The 12,308-nt window shown below is 40.4% G+C and overlaps 2 protein-coding genes across 18 annotated transcripts in view; one reads left to right on the top strand and one right to left on the bottom strand.

Moving 5' to 3' along the window:
- SLK (STE20 like kinase) overlaps nt 1–7,175 on the bottom strand; it is a 194,639-nt gene extending 187,464 nt beyond the window's left edge. For both annotated transcript variants that reach the window (XM_029610310.1, XM_029610311.1), the window contains exon 1: nt 6,485–7,175. In XM_029610310.1, the coding sequence (XP_029466170.1) occupies nt 6,485–6,634 (150 nt within the window). In that variant the 5' untranslated portion in view covers nt 6,635–7,175. The remainder of the gene's footprint in view (nt 1–6,484) is intronic.
- Nucleotides 7,176–7,529: 354 nt separating this feature from the next.
- Nucleotides 7,530–12,308, top strand: part of STN1 (STN1 subunit of CST complex) — a 72,190-nt gene continuing 67,411 nt past the window's right edge. For 8 of the 16 annotated variants that reach the window (XM_029610318.1, XM_029610321.1, XM_029610312.1 and 5 more), the window contains exon 1: nt 7,533–7,942. The gene's annotated coding sequence lies outside the window, so the exon portion shown is untranslated. Of the gene's footprint in view, nt 7,943–10,379; nt 10,498–12,308 lie in introns of all 16 variants that reach the window. The other 8 variants (XM_029610317.1, XM_029610322.1, XM_029610316.1 and 5 more) reach the window with 4 other exon arrangements.

The following is a 12,308-nucleotide window of genomic DNA, read 5'->3' as shown; positions in this document are numbered from 1 at the left end:
ATCTCCTCAAAGTATCAAATTGATACTATTGTTATTCTTCTCCCAAAATATCCAGTAGATATTCCTGGGCCCTCTAAGAGGTTCATCCCAACTCCTTTCTCTTTCTTCTCCTCTGGATGCATGCAAGCCCTCCTCTGGATACAGATGATCCTCAGTTCCTTTCTCAAATCCTCTCCAGTTTATGTTAGAGCAGCAAAGAAAATAACTTAACCAAGTCCCTAGTTAATGGGTACTCAGAACTCAAATAAATAGTCAGCTTAAAAATATAAAAGGGATAGGGAGGGTGGAAAGAACCGCCCATCCAAAATAAGAAGCTCCATGAAGGCATTAAACTTAAAATAATACAAAATCAGGGGACAGTAAAGGCATGCTGCCCCAGAGAAGGAAACAGAAAATGCACAACATAAGATGGTGGTCTGAGAAGTTATATCAGAAGAACACTCTCCCATGGGGAACTACCTACCCACATGCTTACTATGTTTCCTTCCCACACAAATGGAATATTCTCAATGATTCTTGGTAGGGATGTGACAGGATCTCTATGTATAAATTTACAATTAACACTTCCATTTTGACTAAACAAAATATTTTTTCCATTCATATAGAAAATCATTTAACCACATGTTAGTACATGTGTATATTTTTTTGTAACTAAGGTAACTGGTTGATTAAGGTCTATGTCAGGCTGGAAATATACCAGTTGCCAGATCATCCAGACATCTAGCACTGTCTCAGGCTCGAGTGGCAGCTCTTGCTGATGAGCTGCACAGAGGAGCAGAAGCCACAGCTCACAGCAGCTTCCTGCCCCTAATAAGTCAGAAAAATAACCCAGGGAAACCCCTTGCTGCCAGGCTGCACTGAGGAAGAGACATTACCAAAGGAGGAGGCAGAGAGAGAAGACATGAAAATGCTAGGAGGGAAAGAAAAGCAAAACATAACAAAAAGAAAAAGCACAAACATGAAAAAAAAATATTTTAAAAATGGAAAGAGATACCAGAAAAGATAAAAGTAAATTATAGGAGAAAAATATTTCTAGGTTTGTATGATTTTTGGCTGGTGCCCAAGTTTTCCAGCCCTCTTTTGCCATGCTTGTTGAGGCCAGAGGCAGACTGGCCTATTGGGCATGTCCGAGTGGGCCAGAGATGAACCGTAGTCTTGGCTCACTTCGGGTCTCACCTATGCTGAGGCCAAACCCCCTTCCCCTCTGCCTGCTCTTCACATCTGCAAATGCACTTCCTTCACTCTCTTCCAGAGCCCATATCGTCTTATAATCCACCTCTAGTTGTGGCATATGTCCCAAGGGGAAGAGAAATGCTTGAGGTCACATTCACTTCTGCCTGCAAGCCTGTTTAAATGTCATCAACATTTTATTAAAATGTTTAAAACATAAAACATTGTTTACTACTTCAATTGAACAAAGTCAAGAATGAAACAGTCATTAAAGGTTGCAGGATTATAATGAATAATGCTAATAAGGGGTTTCAACAAGCTGGTAAGACCATCAAACTATAACTCGCAGCTGATGCCCATCCTCTCTATCATTAACCCTGTAATTGTATTTTTTTTTTAAACTTTTATATATTGCTGGTGCAAATCAATATACCATGCTCAAGTGTCATAAAAGGATAGTATTATCTTAAAGTCCCCACACAAAAATATTCTGATTGTTTTACATCTGATTAATGGGAGACTTTGTCCCAACACCAGCCAGTGTTTTGTGGCCAAACTGTATTAAGTTTTGCATTTATTTTATTTATTTATTTATAGATTCTTTTATACCGCGGTACGTATAGACATACATCACCTCGGTTTACAGTGAAACAATAAATTAGCAACAGGCTTTACAACAGGCATTAACCTTTTCCCTTATCTTAAAGAAGCAATCATCTTCGGATGTACAACTCATTGCCTCAAAGCATGGCATCCTAGGACAGCTTTTCTGAAGAGGAATTACGAAGACAAAGAAACGTGATGAAGTGAAGGTATAAGTGGACATGACGAGGGAATGAAACAGCTGACTGAAGACATGAAGCCTGCGGTGGCAAGAAGCCATTTTGAATTTTGAGCATGAAATAGGCAAGCTACAAAGGGCATGGTTTACACTAAGGCTTTTTCCCCATTCTGTGTCTATGAGAAAAAGCCTAGAAAATCAAGCCCATAGGTTGAAAGACAATATCATTTCATGATACTTCAAAAGGAAGATCAGGCTCGATTGTTATTTCTTGAAAGAAATCTTGCATGACTTTGAATTTTTAGATGACTGCATTTCTTTTTACACATTCACTTTTGCCTATATGTAAACCAAACTCAAAAATATGCAACACATAACATCCTTCCCTTCTTTATTTAAGGCTTTAATATACCTGTTAAAGTTAAGGTCCTAAGCAAAGATTTTTATTTTAGAAGATATTTATACATACGTTGACTGGTGATAAAATGTGAGCTCTCATTTTGGAAAAGATGACTTAAGTAAAATAAGGATCAGAAATGTTCTATATTAATCCTCTGTGCATTTGAGAATATTTGAGCTATAATGACTAGCTAAAATTCTGCACACAGAGTATCTTATTCACACTTAATGACTAATAACAAATAAGACCAAAGAGAGGCAAGTAATAACTTGTACATTATTTTTGGCCTTTAAGACACCCATTCTGTACAGCAATTAATTTCTTGTTAAATATTTTGGCTTTACATAAAAGTGAATTATGAAACCTCCATAATTATCTATATTGTAAATGGGACCTGGTATGTGCAGATGCTATATTATGGCACATCCCACTGTTCAGGTATGTTCTAAAAAGTAAAAGCCTTAGTTTTTCAGAAAAATCATGTTTGTGGAAAACAAATTAATTTACAGACTAAAAAAGAAGGAAATAAAGGTTTCATGGCAGCTATTAATAGTGAATGCTATTAAAAAAAAAAAAGGTCCAACACATATTCCTGTACAGCAGTCAGCACTGGCCTGAAGCAGAGCACAGAGCCCCTATTCACAGGACAAGAAGATGCATCAGTGGGGGTGCAGGATCCCTTCCCTGGGCAGTGAGAATAGCATAGGCCATAAAGAAGAGAGAAGACAGAATCAGAATGGGTTAATAGTTAATTAAAAACAAAATTAAATTACTTTCAATTTACTGAGGTTTCCACTTCTAAAATTCTATTTAGGCTTACAGCTCATGGGAGAGGGAAGTCCCAGCCACTGCTCAATAGTAACACCTAATGGGCACACTCATTTGGCCGGATTTTAAAAGGGTTACGCGCTTAAGCGCGTAACCCTTAAAAAAAAAAACAAACCCTGCGCAGGCTCGGCAGCACGCGCAAGCCCTGGGACGCGCATAAGTCCCAGGGCTTTGCTAGGGGGGCGTGTCGGGGGCGTGACTGAGGCCTCCGGACCAGCCCCTGGGTCGGGTGATGGCGCGGCCCATCGGCGCGCACGAGTTACGCTTGCTTCGAGCAGGTGTAACTTGTGCAATAAAGGTAGTGGGGGTGGTGGAGGGAACGGGCAGCGCGCGCAGGGCTCGGCGAGCGCAAGTTGCACAAATGTGCACCCCCTTGCGTGCGCCGACCCCGGATTTTATAAGATAAGCGCGTATCTTATAAAATCCAGCATACTTTTGTTTGCGCCTGGTGCGTGAACAAAAGTACGCGCTCGCGCGCTGTTTTTTAAAATGTGCCCCAGTGTCTATGTTACTGCGTTCCAGAGGTTGCAGGCTGTGGCCCCTGGCTGAAGGCCATAGTTACAATAATAGTCTAAGTGAATCATGCTAATGTATCAGTAAATTACTGTCATTATTACTATTGTTCCCAAGATCTTTTGCTAATTCATGTTTATGTAGCTCCCCTGAATCTTCTGTATATATTCGTTATAATTGTAATTCTGTTAAAGTTGTTCCGCTGAATTCAATGTATAGCGTTGTTAAAAGTGTGAACCGGAGTGAAGGCCTCCGCCAATACTTCGGTATATAAAAGCTTATAAATAAATAAAATAAAAAAATTGGAAGAAACACAAAACCCAACTTCAGATGTACATGAAGGCTCAAAGTGCTACAGCATAAAGAAGGCAAGATCTGACTGAGCATGAGGTCCAGAAGAGCAGGAGGAAACTGCTGGGCCAAAAATAAATAAATAAACCAACCGTGGGCTTAGATTCTCATTTCCTACAAAACAAGTACAACATAATTGTACTAGAATTAAAACTGCACAAACTTCATGGAAGAGTGTTTCTTGTTTAAAAATGTACACCATTCTTGCCTAACTTCCAAGATCTTTTATATAGAGCTATATGAATTCCTCTAATCAGAACTTTCACTAGCTTAATAGTTTTCATCACACTGTCTTATAGATATATTTATTGTCAAACACCAGCGGCATTTTATATCCTTAGGGCCCTTTTCAGGTAACTAAGAATCATCAAGGCATTATTTTAAAAGTTTAACCGATCAATTTATGGTATCCACAGACAATGAATTCTACAATGGAATATTTCTGATTACCTCTGTCCATATAGTACCCAGAACTTTCACCATAAATATAAAAACAGAAGAAAATTCAATCAAGGGCACTACAAAACAAAAACGGATGTGTCTTGAGAGAGCAGAAAAGTTTGCAAAGCGCTCAATCATTCTATATCTGACTAGTGCCTGTACAGGAAATCCATTCAACAAAGAAAAACACTGCATAAAGTGAGATCCATTACTGATATGTTTAAGAGAAAAACTGAGAAAGAAAGCATTCAAAATCTAACTTCTGATTACTGGAAACTTGAGATAATAGTGACCAATGCACAAACACACAAATCTTTCTTTAAATTTTCAGAAATGACACTTTGTTTTAGTTTCATCTGGAATGTCACAGGATCATATTTCAAAAGTATGTGTAGGGATAACAGGTAAATATCTCTCTATATTTACCTATTATATAAATAAAACTACTGGCCACAAATCAAAATATTCGGGCCATTTAAATGTTTCCTCCATGACAAGTTACATTGCTAAATAAGTCCTTGACATCTACACTGCAATTCCCAGCTTAACGAAAAACACTAAATTCAATAACTTGTTTTAAACTCAATTGCAGGGCTATGTCCTTCTGACAACACAAATTTACTGGTATTTTTGTTGTAATCTTAAAATAATTTTTGGTGAACATATGGCTGGTGTTTTTATACTCCATGAGATACCATTTTAGAATTATATGGTTGCTTATTGTAATGATTATAAACATGCAGGCAAAGACAGCAAGACACCCTTCTGCAAAACGTGAGCACAATTTTTAATTTCCTGTATAAAAGGCCATCCACTACAAGTCACAATATAGTTTTCTGCTTGACTGACTGATCACTCAAACTTTCCAGGATTTGACTAGAGGGTATGTTAAAATCCACAAAATAACCAATTGGTTTCTCTCTACTCCCAAATGGCTTCAGTCATTGTGATTGGGTGAGACAGGCTCAGTAAAGAAGTAGGTTAAGGCAGATATTCTGGAAGCCACTTAAAAAAACAAAAACAAAAACACAGTCAATCTTGCATTCACTTTTTTTTTTTTAATTAAAAAAACAAAGGAAGGAAGTCAGCGCTAAATCAATTATGCTTTTTCCATTTTTTTTTTTTTTTATTAGGAAGCAGGTAACACCCATCACTACAGAATGGAGGCTGGAGAAAGCCCAGTCTTGGATTCCATTTAGTCAAGTCATGGGAGAGAAACCTACCTAGATGTTTCACTTGTGTAATAATTAGCCCACCTGTTTGGATAGTTCAGTATCCTCCAGAATAATCCAGCTTTAAAGACATTAAAGCACTGGAATAGTAAAGCAAAGAATCCATGTAGTTAAAGATCTTAAACACTGTATATCATTATATGCAATGATCTGTGGTAGAATTCAGACACTTCTAGTCAAAAATGCTTGTTCTCTTGCAAAGTTCTTATAAAAAGACATCTACATGTCACATAGCAAACAAGCAGACTGTGAAACTTGAAATTTCAGGCCAGGACAAAATAAATTGAAAGATATTTTCTTCTTCCTAATTTCACTCCTACCATTCAGGTACTACCATGATTATCCTCACCATTCCCAACAAAAAGTCAATTTATGGACTCAGTTTATTTATTTATTTAAGTTTTTTATATACCAACATTCAAGACAAAAGTCCCATCATGCTGGTTCACATGAAACAGGAGTGCAAAATAAACTTAAACTTGAACAATAGTGCGGAAAAGCAGTTACATGTAACAAGGAAAAATAGAACTTGGAGTGAGAAGGAAAAAGGAAAGGAAAACCAGCTAACCAGTTCTGATTTCATTACCTATACAATTAATCAAAAGTAAATGTGGTTCACTGACAGATTTATAATCAAAACTCTTAACTGCTGATACCAGGGTACCCTAATTTTTCTGGAGTCAAAGCTAACATTTGTATTCACTGCCCTAAAATATAAATCGTTCGGGATTAAAACTCCCAGGGCCAGTGTGTGACACAGTCTCTTACCTTGTACACTTTCCCAAAAGCTCCATCTCCCAGTTCTCCTACAATTTCCCAATACTCTTCAGGATTCAAATCCCTCTTGACATGTTCATATTGTTTCTTTTTCTTTTCTCCTCCCAACTTAAAGATCTTCCTAAAATTAAAGAAAGCCATTGTCCTCTTTTATTAGAAAAGCCCAGCTGTACTATTACTGGGTAACTTATGAAGAACTAGCGGCCGGGGTAACAAAACATAAATGGATGATAAATATTTCAAAATGTATTGCTCCACATTTTCCAAAGTGTTCCTTCAGTGTTTCTTGTCAACCACATAGAAATAACTTAAATGAAATCCTTTCCGTGGGAAAAGCCGGCTGGTATGGCAAACTTTGTAACAACGCATTTAGCAACAGGTCTCGTAAGCTCTTAGCATCGATGCTTGCCAACAGCACACGTTTCTCAGGACACCTTGGGGCGAAATAATGGGTCCAAACTCCGAGACCGATTCGGTCGCAAGTAAAAGCAGAGCAAATCCGGAGGCCGCCAGCCGCCTGTCAGAGCCACAGGAAAGGAGGGAGGGAGGGAGATGTGGCTGCAGGCCGCTCGCTCTTCGCCGTCCACGCTCTACCTTCTCACTCTGGTTTCCGGGCCGAGTTCGGTTACGTTCAGGAACTCCAGTCCGGCCCAGGAAGCGCCGTCGCCTCAAGACCGGAGGAGAGGTCTGTCAGAGGAACACGCGGATTAAAAAAAAAAAAAGGGGGGGGGGAGGGCTGCCCTCCGGAAAGACCGGGAGAGTCCCCTCGCCGCTAATAACTTCCCTCCCGGATCAGAGTCGCCCGTCCGTTATCGCCTCGCGCTCACCCAATTCTCAATCAGAGATAGAGGACCGCCGCTAACGGTAACCCTGGAGGGGCGGGCGCGCGCACGCGTGCCCCCCTCTCTCTTTCCCTTCAGCGGAGCCGGGAGAAGGGTGGGAGACGCAGCACACGTACACGACGCGGGACCTAGTGACGTAATGAAAACGTCCTGACGACACCAGCGGAATTCAAGCGCGCGGCCTTCAGTTTGTTAAACGAATCGGTAGGCCTGGGGCGGAAGTGCTGCCGTCTGTAATATAGTGCGGGGGTTGAGGGACTCCTTGAGACGCGCGGCTTTTCGGGAGATTTAACATCATCTACCAACACGTTTTTGTTTTAAACAAGGCTCCGAAACCTGGCACTAGTAGGAAAAATCGCAGGGGTTGAGCCTTACAAGAAAATAATAACAACTGGCACCTTGTGTGACCAATCCAAACCACCTCTCTGATTTTCGGATTGGTATTCGCGGTTGTCAGTTTAGTTGCAGGGTTTGGAATCAATTTCAGAGTACGATCTAGACTGTACGAATCGTTTGTTGAGTAGCCAGATTGGAATCTGGAAACCACGCTACCAACACGTCTGGTTACTGGGGAAAGCAAGTTCTTCCTCCTAAGGCATCTTTACAGGTAACTTGCTCAGAGCTATTTCCTCATGTAATAAAGGCCCTAACTTTCTACAAGCAATGAGGTTTCTTGGTTATCCTTGCATGATTTGAGGTTAGGAAATATATGGTTTGCCTCCATTCATGCCTGAAATGAGGTTCAGCAGCTAATGCATGACGGTACTACCCATACTTGCAGATAATAAGGTATAAGTTTGATGACTTGAAACTTAACATAGAGTACGAATGCAAAGTTCCTGTAGTTATCCAATCGTATACTTTTTCCAGACTGGATTTAAGATTTTGGCACTCATTGACGGAGTGCCATAGCGTTCCCCTTTGAAGCAGTGCTGGCACATTACTCTACCACGAATATGCATGAGATAGTTCTGCATACAATGGAGGCAGTGCATGCAGATCTTTCTTATGCACGTTCGTTGTCGATATTCTGAAAAACCTGGCCTGTTTGAAGCATTCGAGTTCGCCATTCCTGGGCTAGCAGGAGGTCCAGCATGATCAGGGAAATTTTCACCTGGTGATAGCTAGTTTTCTTATGTTACTTCGAAGTCTTCTATTTTTTATAATGTGATAGCATGATCTCATTTTCTAGACTTTTGTTAGAATGAAAACCAATTACCTAATATGTATTATTTATCACCCACCCCTCCCATCTTTTAGAGCAGGGGTGGATAACTCCAGTTCTCTAGAGCCATAAACAGGCCAGATTTTCAGGATATCCACAATGAATATACTTGAAATAGATCTGAATGTATTGCCTCCATTGTACGCAGATTTATCACATTCATATTCATTGTGGATATCCAGAAAACTGGCCTATGTTTCTTTGTGGCTATGGTTCTTTTATACTGATCCTGTGCTTTCTAGAATTCTCTTACTAGTTAGGTGAAAATCAGTTCCATGCATCCACCACCCTTCATGAAGTAATATTTTATCATGTTACTCTTATCTAACCCCTTGGAACCTCACATCATAACCTCTGCTGTAGAACACACTATCCTCTTGAAAAAGTCTATATCCAAATATAGACGAGAGACAGCTCTGAGAAGGGCTACCAAAATGGTAGCCTTATCAAGATTGCTGAACAATGTGACAAGGTGGTGGCCAGAGCCAGAGGAATGCTAGGGTGCACAGAGAGAGGCATAACTAGTAGAAAGAAGGTAGCAATGCCTCTGTAAAATCACTGATTTCCATACCCTCAAAATGATACAGAGTGCAGGTACCTTGATCATAGTCCTCCTCTTTTCTCTTCTTGGGTATAAATAGTAAGATGTTTAAATCTTATTTCAGAGCTTTTAGTGCAGACTCTGCGGTGTTTTGGAGACAACCTTGGGATGCCTATGTGGCTGCCCTGCAGATTTGACCTGGGGATACAGATGTTGCTTCTGCCCAGGACACCACTTGCACCCTTGTAGAATGAGCTTCCACTGCTTGTCTTTCCCTTAGTAAGTAGGCTGAGGTGTTTGCTTCTTCAATTCACCTCGACAATGTGGCTTTGGCTGCCACTTCTCCTTGCCGCAGACCCCAAACAAGATGAACAGTCGATTTGTTTTCCTGAAGGTCTCCATCACCTTCAAGTACCTATAGGGGTCGAATCACAGAGTCCCAGATAGCGGCACATCTGGATGTGGTGCACTTCCTTAAAGGAGTAAAGGTGATATGGCCACCTTTCAGACCTATTGTCCTTCAGTGGAATCTGAACATGGTCTTAAGGATGCCTGCAGGGGCTTTCTTTGGGGCTATAAGGCAAGCATCAGTGAAGAACCTAACCTTAAAGACTACCTTCTTGGTAGTAATCTGCTCTGCCAGACTCGTCTCTTTCAAGCCCTCTTGCAAAGAGTCATACTTGCTGCTGTCTCCACATTCAGTCACCCTTAGACTGGTACCCTCATTCCTACTGAAGATAGTGTCCTCATTCCATAATAAACAGGCAACTCCCATCATAGGGTTCAAAAGAGGATTGATTGGACAAGTTCCTGAAGAAAAAGCCCATAAACAATTACTAACCATGCATATTTGGGCAAACCAGCGCTTATTCCTGGGAGTGAGGTACAGGAAATGGATCAGCTATTAGGGATCAGTCAAGTACTTGTAACCCATACTTGGCCACTGTCAGAGACTCTATGCTGGGCATGATGGACATTAGCTTGACCCAGCATAGCACTTCTTATGTCCTTGTAAGCAATCTATTCATCAGCACCTTTTTATCTTTGTTGTTTTTAAACATCGTATAAACACATTTAGTAGCTATGGCACCCACCTAGCAATGGATTTATTGCCGTTTCCGATAGGTTATGGTATTCCTTTAGGCTGAGAGCTGGAGGTTTTAGAGCGCCATACGTGTTCTCTGCAATGCTACTCTCAAGAAGCTCTTTTACATATAAATAAAGCCTATTTTTTCTCCTTTCTCTTTCATTCTTCATGCCTGCTCTCGCCCCATGCAGCCTCAAAAGTTTAAGACTTGGCTTTGTAAACCACTTGCATGGATGGTGGTCAGGAGAAGTGCAGATGTTGGAGTGTGATACTGATTCCATAGTACTTCAGCTATGAGAAACATAAAAGGTGAGAGGCCACGATTGCAAACACTGTTTCTCAAGTCCTGCACATGAATCTGATTTCAGGCTAACGAAGACATGTCATGTAACCATGACATGATAATAAAAACTTCTTTTATTCTGTTCTATGTAAACCGCTATTTGTAGCGATAGTTACTGTTCTTTGTGAACCGGGGTGATATGTATATTATACAGGAACCTCCGGTATATAAATTATTTTAAATAAATAAATAAATAACCAAATACATTTTGCATTCGTTGTCTGTCCTGAGGTCTAGACCTTCATGTCGCTGCTCTCGGCCGACGGAAGTACCAAACAAACCACAAAGGTTTCCTGAAAGGCCTTTTTAAGTATTTTTCTCTGGGAGTTCCAAAAAGGAACAGATTACTTTTAAGCATTTCATTTTTACAAAACGGTGACTGGAATAGCTCCTTAGGCAAATGCTAGGGATTAAGTTTTGTGATCTGAACCCATGCTGTTAATGAATGTGCTCGGTTCTGACCCTGGCTGCGATGCGAGAGCAACCAAAAGGAATCCAGGAAGCAACCTTATTGTTTATCGTCTGTATCCTGCGTTGAAATGTGGTGACCCTGACCTTGTTTAGCAGGAAACTGCTTACATTATGAAAGGAACTTCTTACCTATGAGTATCAAACTCAAATGCAAAGAGTTATGAAATACTCGGGAAAGAGAAGCCATAAAACTTGTCCTTGCAGTATTCTCCTTAAAACAAATCAGCATTTTTTCACCCCTTTTTTAAGGTGCATTCTCTTGAGTTTGGTTGGCTTGCCCTCTGTCCATAGTCACCTTTCTGCCTTGCTGCACTTAAATAGATTTGCCCCAGTTTTGATAAGATAAACCATTAGGGAAATTGGGCACCCACAATCAAACCCAATCATATTTGAAAAATCAATGTAAAGAGGGCATTTATCAAAGCTTTTTCGATGAGGTAAACGGCTATCTGTAAAAAGTCCTATTGAATATTACCCTCCCTTCCCATGGGTAAAAGTATCCGTGCCAGTCATTGCTTAGGTATTTATATCCCCTGGCAAAAAGAGATGGAGTCAAATCAGAGTTAGGGGCACCACAGGTACAAATGGTATGCAGCGAAATGGGAGTCCCATTTCCGAGGCCCACTTTCATGAATTAGGTGGTACTGGATTGTTGTATGTGCTAAAGAATGGGTGGATGATTTGTTGGTAACCATAGCATTTTTATATTGATTTGAATTGTAACCCGCCTTGATGCTCAAGGAAAGATGGAAATTCCAGCACAAATCAATAAAATCTCCCTATTGCAATGCTTTAAACTGGTCTTGGGTTTTAAAGATGCAGAGCAAAATGGTTTATTTTTAAAGTGACATAAAGCTGCCCCGTAGAAATCATTAAATAAAATAGTAACTGATTTTTATGCCCTGAGTAGATGGGCATAAAAATTCTCATAAAGCAGCACCAGCTGCTCTCCCTGTCAAGCCTTCTAACTGACCTCTCAACCCCCCTCCCTTCCCACCACTGCCCTCTACATCTGTCCCAAGCATGTTGAAAATCTGCCCCAACGCTGGCTCCTCTCACCCTCCACTGCTAGGACCATTTCAGGCCTTGCCATCTTCCTCTTTGATTTTCACAAGACCAAAACATAATCCACTTCCATATCTTCTTAACAACCATGAGATACACCCAACCCATTTAACTTCAACAAGAAAAAGACCTGCATCACAGTGAGGTATAGTCATCGAATGTAAGAAGTTTCAGCTAAGCACCAATAAAGCAGCCTGCGTCGAGGACAAAATGTGTGTAAAGCAAAAAAAAAAAACCCCCA

The sequence above is a fragment of the Rhinatrema bivittatum genome, chromosome 7 (genome assembly GCF_901001135.1).
Source record: "Rhinatrema bivittatum chromosome 7, aRhiBiv1.1, whole genome shotgun sequence".
Lineage (NCBI taxonomy): Eukaryota > Metazoa > Chordata > Amphibia > Gymnophiona > Rhinatrematidae > Rhinatrema > Rhinatrema bivittatum.
The sequence above is the reverse complement of the archived record's forward strand: the minus strand, read 5'-3'. Positions and strand labels throughout refer to the sequence as shown.